A 16,269-nucleotide genomic window follows, 5' to 3' on the forward strand; every position below is an offset into this window, starting at 1 on the left:
ATTTTTTCATGTTCCTAAGATAAACTGGAAAAAACGCCCCAGGCCTGCAGGAGCTGATGGACAGCTTTCAGTCGAGTGAGTAATATCGTCCGTGTCATCTCCATGTTTGCTTTTACCGAGTGACCTAGCGTACCTGTTCCAGAGCCAGCTGCAGCTGTTGCTCACCGGTGTATCCCTCCGCGCAGGGCGTAAACACACTATAGTTCCGTGTATCAAACTTCTTCTAAAATGACTAAAAAGGACTCTCGTTTTCGAATTAATGTTTAAACATGTTTATTTTAAATGCGCGTGTAGAAATAAATGCGTATGCTGTAAAGCCCTGTGAGGCAAATTGTGATTTGTGATATTGGGCTTTATAAATAAAATTGATTGATTGAAATTGAAAATTGAAATGCCAGCTTCAGGGTTTCTGTAACATTTATTTGATCACTTTTACCGAGTAGGCTACTGACCCCCTATAGACTTCAATTGTATTTGCTAAGCTAAGCCGCAATGCTAACTGCTGAGACCCAGCCACTGGACGTACAGACACAAAAAAGATATCGATCATGTTGTCTCAATATGAAAATGATAGAGAAAGGGCATAACTCCCAAATCGTCGGAGTATTCCTGTAAGGGTTCCTATTAGTGGTGCGAATGCAAACAGAAAAAAAACCCTGAAGGTATGTAGCTCTCAGAGGAACTCCCCAGTGGACAGTTCCTCTCAGGGAGTCACCAGAACTGTATGGTCCGACAACACCTAATATCTGGCATGATGACAGAGTCGGGCTGATTTCTTACCAAACTGGTCCTTGGCGACGACAGCAAGCTCAGTGGGTGGTCCCTCTCCGGACTCATTGAGTGCCTTGACTCTGAATAAGTACTCCTTGCCCTCAGTCAGCTCGCTGATGGTGTGTGTGGTGTTCTTTCCCTTCATGATTTGTTTCCACTTCTCCTCGCCTTCGCTCTGCTCCAGGATATAAGCAGAAACGTAGCTTCCTCCGTCGCTGATGGGCTTCTTCCAGGCCAGGACAATCGAGTTCTTGGTGGTCTTCTTGGCTTTGAAATCCATCACTGGACCAGGTTGCTCTGAAGGAGGAGGACAGATGGGTTCAGACTCAACATGTGGTTTGCGTTAAATGAGATGTGTTTAATGTAATTGATGCAATTTGATGCATCTTGGTCTTGGCCACTGATCTCTTAGATCGAGTTCTGACTGTGTTGTTTTTCCACTTGTTGTCAGGACAACAGCTACTACTAAAGACACTAAGCTCAGGTCATCTGTATTCTAAGGGGGGAAATTGGAAGTTAACTTACTGTGATTAACTACAATTACCACCTTGTGGTCGTATGCCTCCAAGAATAAGTCAACTTTCACTTACAGTTTCCGTCCATGTCTGTAAAAACATGGATGCTTCACACACAGAAGGTTTGTACAATGATCACAGTTTCAAGATTAGAGTCACCAATTCAGTATCTGACCAAAAGTCTCCGCTTCTGTTCCTGAGATATGATGCTGAGTAATGGACAGACAATTGTTTTATGCAGAACATCATGATGTCACAGTGAAGTTGACCTTTGACTTTTGGATATAAAATGTCATCACTTCATCATTTTATCCTGTTAGACATTTGTAAGGAATTTGTCATAATTAACATATGAATTCTTGTTTTGTAAGGTCACAGTGACCTTGATCTTTGACCTTCGACCACCAAATACTGATTAGTTATTTCATGGGTACAGATAGACATTTTTGCCAAATTTGAAGAAATATCCTAAAGGCCGCCTTGAGATATTATGTTCTCAGAAATGAGAAGGACGCAACATCAGAGTGACCTTGACCTTAGATCAACAATTTCTAATCAGTTCACCCTTTACTTTTGTGACCTGGACGTTTGTACCAAAGAAATACCCAAAAGGCATTCTTGAGATACTGTGTTCAGGAGAATGGGACGGACAGAGGGAAGGATGTACAACCTGAAAACATGATGCCTCCAGTCACAACTATCGCTGGTGCGGAGGCATAAAACCGTACGTATAGTGGTTATTCATTTTGATGATTCCAGTAGTGTCAAACCATATTTAAAAGTATTTCTCTACCAGAAATTTATTCCTGGCGGTGGGGAGAGGACATTTCTACAGTCCTAATTATGGTCTTTGTCTGAGTTGAGTCCACTAATACTTTTGTTTAATTTTGTTGAATTTAATAATAAAATTGGCAACTCTATTTTTCCAATAACATTTGAAGAGTTGAATGAAAGCAAGTTTACTAATCTGACCTAGTTGAGTTGAACTAACTTAAAATGATCCTTTCTCATATACTTTACTGTCATCTGCTGCACTGTACTGTATAAAAATATTCAACAACGACTTGTAGCTACCTGAGGCTCGGACGCTGCCGGCAGTCTCGCAGCCCTCTCCGATGCCGTAGGCGTTTTCAGCCAGCACTCTGAAGCAGTAGGCCTGTCCCGCCTCCAGATTTGTGATCCTGTAGGAGATCTTGTGGCAGTTTGGCGCCACACAGGTCCAGGCCTTTCTTTCAGCCAGGCGCTTCTCTACGATGTAGCTCTTGACTGGGCTGCCACCGTCAATCAGCGGGGCGTCCCAGGTGATGAAGGCGTGGCTCCTGGAGGTCTCCTTCACAGTCAGGTTCTGGGGTGGTCCAGGAGAATCTGAGGTGGAGGAGACGCAACAGTCCTGGCTCAGAGCTTTTGTTAACTGAACCAAAAATACAATTAAGGCCATAGATATACACGATGGGAGTAAAAATATTTTATCAATGTTCTGGGAAAGAAATATTTTGTATAAATTCTTGTGGGTGAAAAAGTTTCAGATTCTTAGGTTCCACAATTTTTTTTCTAGCTTTCTGGTAAACTGTATTCTTTTTCACAACAATATTACTATCTTTAGCTATTCCTCAAAAATACTCTAATTCTACTTTTTATGTACTTAAATATATATGTAACTATTGTGACGGTATTTTAGTTTGTTGCAGGTTTATAAATGAACCTGACCTGCACTGAAGTATACTCATGGAAAAAAACTTTGAAACCTTCAAATTTAGCTGCATTTTTGTTGTCACCTGTAACATGACAAAAAACATGCTCACTGGAGTGTGTGTGCTCCATTTTATCCCCCACATAATGTTTCCTTTGAGAGACATTCTTACCGAGGACCTTGACCACAATGGTGTAGCTCTTGGCGCCGCTGCTGTTCTCCAGCGACAGGACATATTTGCCAGCATCGTATCTGGTAATGTCCTCGATCATCAGCAGGGTGTCCCATTCTGATGTCTTAATCAACACACCCTGCCTGTCCTTCAGGTTAGCGTCCACCTTCGTCCACGTCACCTTCGGCGCCGGGCGTCCTCTCAATGGGACGTAGAGCCTCATGGTAACTCCAGCTCGAAGAACCAAAGCCTTTCTTAGGTCAGCGTCCAGCTCAGCTTCAGGAGCGACTGGAGGACAGACAGAAGGTTGTTTGTTAATCACAGCTTTAGTGTTAGTCCCCTCATTCATTTATCAGTCTCACTTTGTCGTGTAAGCTGTTTCCTGGCAGCCTTAGCTTGTGCACAGTTAGCATAAGCTAATTACGTTCACCAAGAATGTTGGTTGTTACTGAGAATACACTTTTTTTGTGCAAAAACTAATTACCTGGCTGAATTGGGTGATGATGCAAAATGAAACGTCCTGATTTAAGAAAACACCCACTGAGGTAGAAGAGTTTTGTGGTGCTAAATGTAGTTTGTAGATTTGTTGTTTTCATGGTTAGCTAAATAAATAAAAACAACTCTACAGTCCTGCTATAAAATGGGTCATCTGTGTTTTCTTGTTTTCTTACAGTGAGTTGCCTCTTCTTACTCAGAGATTATTTATCAAAACACAGTATAAAAATCATCTGACGTACTCAGGATGTCCTTGGGCATGTGGTTTCCAGGGACTTCACTGGGCTCGCTGATACCGATCTTGTTGACGGCTTTAACTCTGAACTGGTACTCAGTGTTGTCCATCAGGCCTGTCACCAGGAACTTGGTGGCCTGGAGCTTTTTCGGGATGTTGCACTTATTCCAGTGCTCTGCGTCAACTCTCTTGCACTCCACCAGGTAGCCGATGATCTCGCAGCCACCGTCGTACGCTGGTTTGGTCCAGCTGAGGCTGATGGAGCTCTTGGTGGAGTCCACCACCTTGGGGAAGGCAGGTGGGCCAGGAGGATCTGGAGAATTATAGTGATAATATAATGTGTTGAGTTGAAGATAATTGTTAGTGGCAGCCCTGTTTTTAACCCTTTGAACTCTGCAACAGAAACGGTCCACCAGTGCCTACATTGGTATTTTTCCTTATTGTGATGTCATTTCTTGGAGTATCTCCAAATGCCTCATATCCCTAAAATCTGAGAGCTAAAAGCTTATGTAAGTCATTAAATCATAATAACTCATCAGTGTATTGAAATTGTGTCATTAAAAAAAACAAAAATCAGACATATTTTTTCATCAGATTTTACAAAATAAACACACAAAACATATTTTGATCCAAAATATTTCTATATGTAGAAACATTAACGAAACATTTCTTAACACTCTATAATTATTTTTAATTATGTACATAATTTAGTTTTTAAGAGTGCAAAGGTGTCTTGATAGATTCATCATTCACTACGCAACTATGCGTTTTTGTGCAATTTTGCAACCCATGCAACGCAATGTAATGACGTCTTTTCGCATGTACAACAGGATGCCATGGAAGACTGGAGCCTTCGCTTTAAGCTGCAAAAACAATGAATGCTCCACCTATTATGGTTTTTATCTTAGATCGATATATATACTAGGGCTGTCAACGAATATTCTAAATTCGAATTTAAATTCGAATTTGAAAAAAAAATGGACCTTCAAATGTGAAAATTGATATTCGATTGTGGAGAGAAAAAACAACACCACCGCAGCTGTCCTCTTTGCGAGTGGGCGTTGGCCTGGGCCGCTGCACTGAAAGCACTGGACAAGCGCTTCTGCTCCCAGCTGCTGTCTCCGTCACCCGGCTTGACACATCCGCTCGCGGCTCGCGCAGAAAATAGACCAGAGCCGGCCACGGAGCTGCGCGGCGCTTCGAGGCTCTTCGTAGCGCTTCCGTGAGCGGTGTGGCCTGACGGGTCAGAGAGGCGGGGCGAGCGAGAGGTCCGTGGTCGTTTCTAACATAATGTTATAGATAATTGTTTTATGTGTTTTAATGTGTAGGTATGTAAATGTTTTCAAAGACGTTTATGTTGAAATAAAAATACCTACAAGTAGTTATGTTTCCTTGTATTAATACATATACAAGTATGTTTCCTTGTATTAGTTTGCCCTCTTGTGGACATAATGTGAAAAAAAAAATTTGAATGGTTTGAACTTATGAGTTATTTTTAGAAGGAATATTCGAATGTCATTTTTGAGCAAGTTTGACAGCCCTAATATATACAGGACTATGCAAACAACAATCAGCTGCAGCCAATACAGGACTATACCAGCAGAATTGTGGTGACATACTACGTTTGCATCACATTTAATGGCGTGATGACAGGGAAGACGAAAGCCTTAGCTATGTGCTACAAAAAGAATGAAGGCTCTAGTTATTATGGTTTTTATGTTAGATCAATATAGAGAGGATTATTCAAACGACAATCTTCAGTGGAGCATCTGTTTTTCATGGGTTAACAGATACTTACAGACTGGATCAACAGCCAGTGCAGCGTTAGATGCATCACTGGGTTTGCCCAGACCGGCCTTGTTAATGGCAATGACTCTGAACTCATACTCAGAGCCCTCTGTCAGTTGAGCGGCCTTGATGGTCCTGTCGATGACTGGCCGGCGGTTGACCTTAGCCCAGGTCAGCTCAGTGGCTTCACGTTTCTCCACCATGTAGCCCAGGATGGGGGATTTGCCATCGTTGGCTGGAGCCTTCCAGCTCACTGTCATGGAGTCCTTAGTGATGTTGGTGATGACGGGTGGCTCGCATGGACCGGGAACATCTGAGGGAAGAGATAACAGCATGACAATCTACCATCAGTGTTTGAGTTTATCGTACCTCAACAACAAAAAGTGCTGTCTCACAGACCTCATCCAATAGCATAGTTCTCTTCAGCTATAGAGGTGTGAACGTACCGTACGGGTTCTTGACCATGACAGGGTCTGTCATGATGACATCTCCCACACCATACTGGTTCTCAGCGCTGACTCTGAACTGATACTCATGTCCTTCAATGAGTTTCTCCACTGAGGTGTCTGTGATATGTCCATGGATGTTGGAGGTGACCAGCGCCCAGTTGGCTCTGCTGGTCTCACGCTTCTCGATGATGTAGTTGGTGATCTCAGAGCCGCCATCTGCGAGTGGGGGCTCCCATCGCAGCTTAACGCGGTCGGCAAACACCTTACTGATTTTGATTGAGGCCGGGGGCCCTGGTTTATCTGCAGGATAAACAGTGTGATATTCTTTGTTTATCTGTACACATAAAAAGCTTCACTAGAATAAACCAGTATTAAATCTGACTTACCAAGCACCTTGACCTTGATGGTGGCGTACTTGGAGCCATGGGCATTCTCAGCAGTGATGGTGTAGTCTCCAGATTCCCTCCTGGTGACACAGAACAGTTCCAGCAGGTGGACATGTTTCTTCTGGCTCATCTTCATTCCTTCGGCGAGAACCAGAGGCACGCCGTCTCTCTTCCAGCTAACCTTGGGTAGTGGCTTGCCAAACACCTCAGCATCCAGGGAGATGTTCTCTCCAGCTTTAACCACAATCAGGTTCTTCATATTGACACCAAGCTCCACACGAGGAGGAACTGCACACAAGGAGAAGAGAGAATGATCATCATTAATCAGTAATGGTATTTGTGAGACTTAGTTTTCCATGCTGTGTGGGGCTGTACCGTTCTCTGCAATGATGGCAATGGGGTCGGACAGCTCTGATGGCAGGCTGGTATTGATGGCCGTCTTGGCGATGACTCTGAACTGGTACCGCTGACCCTCCTCCAGGCCGCTCACCACGTAGCTTTCCGTCTGGATGTTCATGCAGTTGGCATTGCAGCGTACCCACTTTTCCTCTGGAGGCTTCATGTACTCCATGAAGTAGCCAATCAGCTTGCTGCCACCGTCATGCTTGGGACGGCCCCAGACAAGCAAGACAGAGTTCTTGGTCACATCCATGGGCTCGGGCTTACCTGGTGGCTCTGGATGGATAGAAACAAAGGGTTGTAGAATCACTAATGAACAAGGAGGAAGGTTTGAGTTAAGGATGAGTGAACAAGAACCTGGTTTGTATCACTGGCCTGAAAAGTAAATTTCACCTGAAGCAATGGGGATCCAACCTCAATTGTTTGATGTCATCCTATTTGTATTTACCTTTCTTTAACAAATCAAATATATCATGTTGAAATAATTTATGTCATTATCGTACCAACTGCAGTCCTGGCGGTGATGAAGTCGGTCTGCTTGCAGGGTTTGCCCTGTCCAGCCAAGTTGTGTGCCGACACCCTGAAGGTGTACTCCAGGCCCTCCATCAGGCCGCTGCAGGTGTACTGGGTGGCTTTGACCACGGACTCGTTGGCCTTCACCCACAGGATGCTGTTCCTCTCCTTCTTCTCTATGCAGTATCCAGTGATGGGGGTTCCACCGTCATTGCTGGGACGCTCCCATGACAGGATGACGAAGTCCTTGAAGACCTTGTTGATCTGCAGGTTTCTGGGCTCGCTGGGAGGATCTTTAGAGAAAAAAATAACAGTTAGTACACAGTATCACAGTATGACAGTAACAGAGCTAAAAAAAAGTTTTGGCACAGACTCACCAAATGGATATTTTGCAATCATCCTCTCAGAGTAGATGGGTGCACCGATGCCGAACCTGTTCTCAGCACGGACTCTGAAGCCATACTCTTTGCCAGGTGTCAGTTTGGTAACTCTGAAGCTGGTTTTGGTGCAGGATGGGGACATGGTGATCCAGTCACCCTGGCTGATGTCACACTTCTCAACAATATAGTTGGTGATGTTGCTGCCGCCATCCTCCGGTGGGGAGTTCCAGAGCAGCGTGCAGGCATCAATGTCCTGTTCAGTGATCTCTAGAGGAGCTTCAGGGGGTCCAGGGATGTCTGCAGGGACAAGAAGGATGAGTCATCCATGTAGGTGTACGACCTGACATTGATCATTCACACTGTAAGTATTATCTGTATATTACAGCCTTAACGGTGTCTGTTGTTCAAACTGACCCATGATGGTGACTCTGAGGATCTGGTTGACCTTGCCGGTGCTGTTTTCGGCTGACAGGCTGTAGTAGCCGCTGTCCTTTCTTGTCACATTCTTGATGATAAGCGTGCAGGATGTCAGCGTCTTTACAATGGACAGCCGGTCAGAGGTCAGCACATCCTCGTTGCCTTGCTTCCACTTGCAGAGGGGAGGGGGTTTACCTGCCACAATGGCCTCAACCACCATCTTGGATCCAGCTCTGAACGTCATGATGTCTGGCATGATGATCTTAGGAGCCACTGAGAGGAAGAAGCAAAAGTTACTTTAGAGATTCATCAGGGAATGTTTTAAGTTCTCTGGCTCCAAAGCTGAGCACCAGTATCCATCAGTACATTGTGAGGTACATTTTAAGGGCGGTCTACTCACTGAGCTGCTCCTTGACCTCAAACACTCCCTCTGCCTCTCGGGCCAGGCTAACTCCCACTGAGTTCCTGGCTGCCACTCTGAACTTGTACTTCTTTCCCTCTTTCAGGCCAACCACCACGATGGTCAGGTCTCTGACCACAGAATAAGGTGTCCACTTGTCCTCAGGCGCACCCTCCTCCTGGTAGTCCACCACATAACCATTGATCTTGGCTCCTCCGTCCCTGAGTGGCTTCAGCCAGCCCAGTGTGGCGCTATTCTTGGTGATCTCCAACACGTCCATCTTCTTCGGAGGGTCTGGCTCACCTGAATGCAACACACAGCAGGTGTTAGGAAAAATGCAAAAAGCAAAGAACAACAGAGGCCGATGAACACAAGGGTCTGATAGCACAGTCTGTGGTGGAACTCACTGATGGGGTCAACAGCCAGATAGGACTTGGGTGAGTCCTGAGGAACTCCGATGCCGTACTTGTTGCAGGCTGTGACTCTGAAGTAGTACTCGATGCCAGGAGTCATGTTGGTCACCTTAAAGCTAGTCTTCTTCAGGTCTTCTATACACTTGTTCCAGGTCTTCCGGTCCACCTCCCGTTTCTCCACAATGTAGTTGAGGATGGGGCTGCCACCATCATTTTCTGGTGGCAACCAGGACAGCTGAGCTGTCATCTTGGTAACGTTGGTTGCCTCCAGGCCACCAACGGGACCAGGAGTATCTGCAGAGGATGAATATAAGAATCACTTTGATCATACCGTTTCCTTACCAGTGAAAATGAAACATTTTTTGTTAAAGGCAAGAGCTGTAAAAATGTAGTTTGTCATTCTGTTTCTCACCAAGGACTTTGACACGAACAAACACGGCTTTCTCTCCGGCTGAGTTGGACAGAGTCAGCGAGTATCTCCCAGAATCCTCTCTGGTGCTCTCAGGGATGACCAGGAAGGACATGGTGTCAACCTGGTCCACATGACCCCGGCGTATCACGTTGTCCACACCCAAGCGCTTCCAGGTAACCCTGGGGGCGGGTCTTCCTCTGATCACAGCAAAAAGCCTGATTGGACATCCAGCCCTAACGGACAGACCTTTCCTCAGACTGGCGTCCAGGTCAATCTCTGGAGCCTCTGTTGCCATAGAAACACATTGAGATCATTAGAGTTGTTGACATTTACCGTGTTGTGTAATACAATAGATTAACTGCAGCAAAGTTGACTTTCATAACCATTCATTCTTACCCAGGATCTCTTTGGGGGAGACGGCCTCCTTCAAGTAGGCATGACGTCCCCAGCCCACTTGGTTTTTGGCGGACACCTTGAATTCATACTCCTGCTTCTCATCCAGCTGGCCGATGGTGAACTCTGTGAGCACCAATGGGCCACGGGTGTCAATTCTCTTCCAGCCCTCAGTGGGCTTCTCAGGGTCTGCCTCGCTCTTCAGCCTCATGTCCAGGCTGTAGCCGATGATGGGTGCACCGCCGTCATACACTGGTTTAGACCAGGACAGGGTGATAGACGTCTTGGTGCTGTCGCCCACCTTCAGGCCTGCAGGAGGGCCAGGGGGCTCTGCAGGTAGAGACAGTGAAACAAAAGTCAACAAAAAGACACTCTGACATCTGAAGCTTGCAGTGGTTTATATATTCACAGCCTGAGCACTAGAATATTTTTAAGACAAAACTGAACTGTGACTGCAACCACAAACTCACCAATGGGATCTTTGGCTGCAACTGGTCTGCAGGGTTTGCTGGGCTCTCCCAGGCCTACTTCATTTTCAGCCTTCACCCTGAACTGGTACTCATGATTGGGGATCAGGTTGGCAACTTTCATGCGTCTCTCAGAGATGGGGCTCTTGGTGCATGGCACCCAGCGCACTGCCCTCTTCTCTTTCCTCTCCAGGATGTAGCCGGTAATAGACTTTCCTCCATCATTCTCAGGAGGAGCCCAAACAACGGTCATCTCATCTTTACTGACCTGCATCAAAAAAGTTTTAACAGTGTAAGTAAAAGAGCAGCTTGTTGTAGCAACAAGGTAAACGTGTTTTTCCCATAAGCCAATTTTAGGAAAATCTATAAAACAGGAATTCTTTTACTTACCTTGGTGACCTCAGGGGCATCTGGGGGTCCAGGTCTGTTCAACTGAGTCTTGACAGTGACGGGCTTGCTCTCCATGGCGGGGCCGGTTCCCATCTTGTTCTCAGCCCTCACTCTGAAGATGTACTCGTTGTTCTCCACTAGACGAGTAACATTGCAGTACGGTGTGACCACAGAGTCTGAGTATGTGGACCAGACCATCCTCCTGGTCTCACATTTCTCCAGGATGTAGCTGTCCACCTCACAACCTCCATCATCCTCTGGAGCATCCCAAACCACTCTGCACTTGTCGGACCCGAGGCCAGTAACCCTGAGGTCCCTCACTGGGCCGGGGACGTCCAGGACATTAACGGTGGCATATGCCGTGAAGGTGCCCAGCGAATTAGTGGCAGTGATGATATACTTTCCACTGTCGGTGCGTCTGGACTTGGTCATAAGGAACTTGGAGTAGTCAGGGCCAGTTTCCACGCTGATTCTTGGGTTGTCTCCGACAGCCTTGTCTTTCGTCCATTTGACCTCAGGCTGAGGCTTTCCTCTCAGGCCAGCCTCCATCCTGACTGACTCTCCTGCCTTCACTGTCAAAGCTCCAGCCAGCTTCAGATCCAGGACAGGCTTCTGCAACTCCTCCTTCACCAGAATATCAGCAAGTCTTACCCAAGCACTTTCACCTCCTTCATTGACAGTCTGCACCCTGGATAACAAATGATGAGAATTATTAAGTCATTTAAATTAGATAAAGCACTACTTAAAGAATACAGTTTCTGAACCACTACAAACCCTGCAAAACAACTGGTATGAACTTTTTAAGTGAGAATGCAGTAACCTACCTGAAGGTGTATGTCTGGTTCTCTACACACTTGTCAGCCAAGAAGAATGTGTTAGTGAGAGTGCCGGTGTTGAGTTTCTCCCACTCTTCAGCATCTTTGGTTTTGCATTCCAGGTTGTAGGAGAGGTAGAGGCTGCCACCATCATAGTCAGGCTTCCTCCATCTCAGATAGACGTAGTTCTTGCCAATGTCAGTGACTCTGAAGTTCTCAGGCTCACCAGGCTTCTCAATGGGGTCGATTGCCAGCAGAGGGGTCTTGGTTTCCACACTGGGTCCCGGGCCTATCTTGTTCACAGCACAGACACGGAACAAGTACTCATGGCCCTCCATCAGCTTGGCCTTGATCTTGCGATTGGTGCAGTTGGAGGTGATCATAGACCACATGCTAATGCTGGGCTCACGGCACTCCACTATGTAGTTGGTGATCTCGGATCCACCATTGTCCTTGGGGGCCTCCCAGTTGATCATGCATGAGTCCCTAGTGGCATAGGTGGTATGCAGGTTCTGGCAGTGAGTGGGTCTGTCTAGAACATTGACTGTGATTGTGCAAGATGCCTCGCCACCCTCATTTGAAGCCTTCAGGATATATTTTCCATGATCATCTCTTGTGGCTTCCTTGATCCTCAGATGGACCAGAGGGAGGTTCTGCGTGATAAAGACACGTTTGCTTTTCTCCAGAACTGTCTGCTCCTTTGACCAAAGCACTTCTGGGTCGGGGCGAGCCTTGATGTAGCCAGTGATGTTGATGTTGTGTCCGACACGCACAGTGATGCGCTCGCGGCAGCTGGCATCCATCTCAATCTCTGGAGGGATCAGGATATCCTGAGCAGTGACGGACTCTGGGATTTCTCTGGGCTCTCCATCTCCAATCATGTTTGAGGCGAAGACTCTGAATCTGTAAGTCACACCCTCCTCCAGACCCTTCACCGTATAGGCACACTGCTTGATGAAGTCCTCCAGGTTCACCTTTTTCCATTCTTCAGTATCTGCCTTCTTCATTTCCACACTGTAGCCCAGGATAGGGCTGCCTCCATCTTTGTTGGGTTTGGTCCAAACCAGGTCAGCAGTGGACTTGCTGCAATCTTTAAGTTTGGGGTTGACAGGGGGGCTGGGGACGGTGATGGGCCTGCAGGGCTTGCAGGGGTCGGAGACAGGAGAGGGGCCACTGTAGCCGGCAACATTCTCAGCAAATACTCTAAACTCGTATTCATTACCCTCAAACAGACCCAGAACTGTGTACCTCAGGTCCCTGCAGGGTATTTTGTTTACACGGATCCATTTTCCCCCCTTGTGTCTGCGCTCAATGATGTAGCCAAAGATCTGGCTGCCTCCGTCAGACAGGGGCATGGTCCAGCCGAGTGTAACAGAATCCTCTGAAATATCAGAGGGCTGTGGCTTGCCAGGCGGGCTGGGTGGCATGAAGGAGTGCTCAGCGACAGTGGGCTTGCTCTCCAGAGGAGCACCGATGCCCATTTTGTTCTCAGCACGAATGCGAAGCACATATTCAACTCCCCTCTGGAGGCGGGTGATGTTCATCTTGGTGGCAAGGCTGCCAGAGCTCACACCTCCCCAGGTCCCCTTGTTGGACTCTCTCTTCTCCACAATGTAGTTGGTGACAGGGCTGCCGCCATCGTCTTTGGGAGGACGCCATTCAATCATCATGGAGTCCGGAGTGACCTCCAGGATGTTGAGAGGTCCAATGGGAGCAGCGGGAACATCCAGGACAGTGACGTTCAAGGCCACCGTCTTGGTTCCAGCTGGGTTGGACACAGTGAGCAGGTAGGTGCCGGTGTGGTTCCTGGTGCACTCATTAATGCTGAGCACAGTGGAGAAGTTGTCCGTGTCGATCTTGATGTTACCCTGGCTTTTGATCTCCTCTCCTTCGATGGACCACTTGGCGCTGGGAACAGGCATTCCTCTCATGATTGCTGGCAGCCTGATGGTGGTGCCAGCCTTTACGATGATGCCCTCAGTGAACTTAACGTCCACCTCGAGAATTGGAGGAACTGTGGACATGAAGACAGAGGAGGTTATCTCAAGCTACTAGAGTCACTATGTTCCAATAATAATTCAAGGCACATTAGTTTGCTGATGTGGACTTCAAAAAGAGCTACACCTGCACCAACACTGATGATACAGAAAATATTGGTGAACCTCTAATTTCGACTGAGAATAAAAATAAAAATGAATTATATATGATCCAGCATAAAATTTCTCCAATGGAGGTCATATGGAGTGCTGGGGTTTTGTCCTGTATCTTACTCAGTTTCTCCTGGCAGAGGATAGGTACAGTGGTGTCAGGTCTGCTGAGGCCAATGGCGTTCTCAGCCCTCACTCTGAAGCGGTAGGTCTTTCCCTCCTCCAAGCCTTCATTCACATGACTCTCAGGGATGCTCACAGTCTTCCACTCGTACCACTCCTTCTCTCCCTCTTCCTGATACTCCACCAGGAAGCCTGTGATCTCACTTCCACCATTGCGATCGGGCCAGTTCCAGACCAACCACACCTCAGTCTTGTCCACGTCGGTGTGGTGCAGGTCTTTGGGAGGACCAGGAGGGACTGGAGGGAAGGAAAAAAACACATTTAGGTTTGAAGTGGTGAGTTTGAGCATTTATAACATAGACTCCACCTTCCTTTATCCTTTAAGAGACTGATGAGTTTGGGGTTTTTTTGAGTAACAAATGCTTCCTTGAAGGATAATCCTTTGAAAATGTCAGCGAAATGGTGGAAATTTGAAAACACTTTTACTTTTGCCTTTGAGTATTTTGTTTGCGTTTATTTTCATTGTGTGTAAACACACTTTGGGATCTACTCTCAGCACAATATAATACATATGAATCTGCTGATCACTGTGTTGTTACTCACAGAGTGGGTTCATGGCCTTGATGGCCTTCGGCGTCTGGACATATTCGCTCCGGCCGTATATGTTCTCAGCAGCAACTCTGAATGTGTAGGATGTGCCTTCCATCAGGTGCTTCAGCGTCATGCTGCGTTTCTTGGATGTGGAGCAGACGGGGACCCACTGAGTGGACGCCGTGTCTTTCTTCTCCACCACAAAGTTAGTGATGCGAATACCACCGTTGTCCTCTGGGTCCTTCCAGGAGAGGTAGGCAGAGTCACTCCTGACGTCAGACACCCGGAGGTGCTGGATGGGACCAGGTTTGTCTGGAGAAAACACAGGAAGAATGTCACTGATCTGTCGAGCCTGGCTTTTCATTGATGACAGATACAAAATGGAATTAATTAAATGTATCAATTCTTACTACGGATGTCAACCGTATACTGCGGAGAATATTTTTGACTGGTTATCCATGCTGGTCTACAGGTTAATTTTGCTGCTTTTCAAATTAGTGCAGTGCACACATAATGGGTCTGGTGGGAGTTAGCTAGTGGTGTCACTCATTAGGCGTTTACTGCAAGTAACGCTGTCCAACCCAACAATGTTGCTGTGAAAATATGGAGGCCATCCTCCAACCTCCCACCAGGTCAGCCTGTTGAGTAAGCTGTTCACTTTTGAATCGCAAACCCCCTTTAGCATTGCTATAACTGTTAGCTCTGTTAGCACCCTTAGCTTTGTCAGCACAGCTTTTGGTGCTAACATGCATTGGTTAGCAATGCAACAATGGCTTTGGCTCAAACTGAAACTACTTACTCACCAGGCATACCTGGGGGGAGTTGGAGAGTGGCCACCATATTTCCGCAGCTAATGATTACCATCAGTAAATTGCTGAATGAGTGGCGCAGCTAGCTAGCTTCCACCCAAGCCATTTGGTGCGCTGTGTGGAGTGGCCAAGGCTAACAAGTGGAGACCGGAGGGTGGGCAGCGGGCACTATGTATAAGCATGTTAGCATGGGCAAGAAAGTAAAATAAAAGGCAAAACACTTACATCACAAACCCTGAAAATGTCACCACCTCTAAATTAATAGGACTGTGAAATGTGGTGCTAAAGCTCACTGAGTCAAAGGAGCGCTGCACCAAAAGGAAAGGCCTCTTAGATTTCACAGAATTTTGCATTTTTTTCCTCTTAAAAATAACAAGTTAGTTACTGGTTAGTGGGTATTGGGCTATCAAAAAACAAAATGAACAAAAACTAGCAACTCCTTACCAAGAACCAGCACAGTGCAGGTGGCAGTCTTGGATCCGGCCGGGTTCTCCACGGTAAGCGTGTAATCTCCACAGTCACCACGGTGACAGAACCTCATCTCCAGCTTTGTGCCTGCCGTGTTGGTGTCAATGTCAGCCCTGGTGGGCACCTCGGCATCGTTCTTCTTCCAGGTGACGGTAGGGAATGGGACACCCTTGATGGCGGCCATCAGAGTGATGTGAGTGCCGGCCCTGGCCTTCACCTCGCGGGTCATTGAAGCATCCAGAATGAGCTCTGGGGGCTCTGAGGGGGTGACAGGAGAGTAGAAGAAGCACTGCTCATTAACATAGTAATATCACATTTGATTTACAAAGCATTACATAAAGCAGATGTTGGTTAGATAATATGTCACAATGACAACTTACCAAGTCTGTCCTGCACTCTGATTGGCTCCTTCAAGTTAGCCGGATCAGACACTCCAGCAGCGTTGACAGCCATGACTCTGAAGCGGTACAGAGCTCCGTCAGCCAGGCCGACCATTTTAAACTTGGTCTCCTGGCAGGAGTCTGGAGTCTGGTTCCCCTAAGGACAGCAGCAGGACAAAAGTTCAATACCACTTTAGGTTTACAGGGATAAAGAAAATGCAGTGTAAAGGTCATGGGGTCATTAACATCAA

General features: G+C 46.8%; 1 protein-coding gene across 1 annotated transcript in view; it reads right to left on the bottom strand.

Annotated features, from left to right (window-relative positions):
• The window catches only part of ttn.2 (titin, tandem duplicate 2), an 89,260-nt gene that overhangs the window by 49,890 nt on the left and 23,101 nt on the right, over positions 1–16,269 (bottom strand). Inside the window, exons 42-63 of the mRNA XM_050039535.1 lie at positions 16,019–16,175; positions 15,615–15,896; positions 14,374–14,673; positions 13,771–14,067; positions 11,510–13,514; positions 10,686–11,373; positions 10,299–10,563; positions 9,832–10,158; positions 9,436–9,720; positions 9,018–9,317; positions 8,611–8,913; positions 8,208–8,483; positions 7,791–8,090; positions 7,404–7,706; positions 6,877–7,176; positions 6,502–6,789; positions 6,113–6,415; positions 5,677–5,979; positions 3,886–4,191; positions 3,149–3,436; positions 2,361–2,651; positions 781–1,068 (exon numbers count right to left, since the gene is read on the bottom strand). Coding sequence (XP_049895492.1) covers positions 781–1,068; positions 2,361–2,651; positions 3,149–3,436; positions 3,886–4,191; positions 5,677–5,979; positions 6,113–6,415; positions 6,502–6,789; positions 6,877–7,176; positions 7,404–7,706; positions 7,791–8,090; positions 8,208–8,483; positions 8,611–8,913; positions 9,018–9,317; positions 9,436–9,720; positions 9,832–10,158; positions 10,299–10,563; positions 10,686–11,373; positions 11,510–13,514; positions 13,771–14,067; positions 14,374–14,673; positions 15,615–15,896; positions 16,019–16,175 — 8,455 coding nt within the window. The remainder of the gene's footprint in view (positions 1–780; positions 1,069–2,360; positions 2,652–3,148; positions 3,437–3,885; positions 4,192–5,676; positions 5,980–6,112; positions 6,416–6,501; positions 6,790–6,876; positions 7,177–7,403; positions 7,707–7,790; positions 8,091–8,207; positions 8,484–8,610; positions 8,914–9,017; positions 9,318–9,435; positions 9,721–9,831; positions 10,159–10,298; positions 10,564–10,685; positions 11,374–11,509; positions 13,515–13,770; positions 14,068–14,373; positions 14,674–15,614; positions 15,897–16,018; positions 16,176–16,269) is intronic.

Source organism: Epinephelus moara, unplaced genomic scaffold, assembly GCF_006386435.1.
Source record: "Epinephelus moara isolate mb unplaced genomic scaffold, YSFRI_EMoa_1.0 scaffold1170, whole genome shotgun sequence".
NCBI classification, from domain to species: domain Eukaryota; kingdom Metazoa; phylum Chordata; class Actinopteri; order Perciformes; family Serranidae; genus Epinephelus; species Epinephelus moara.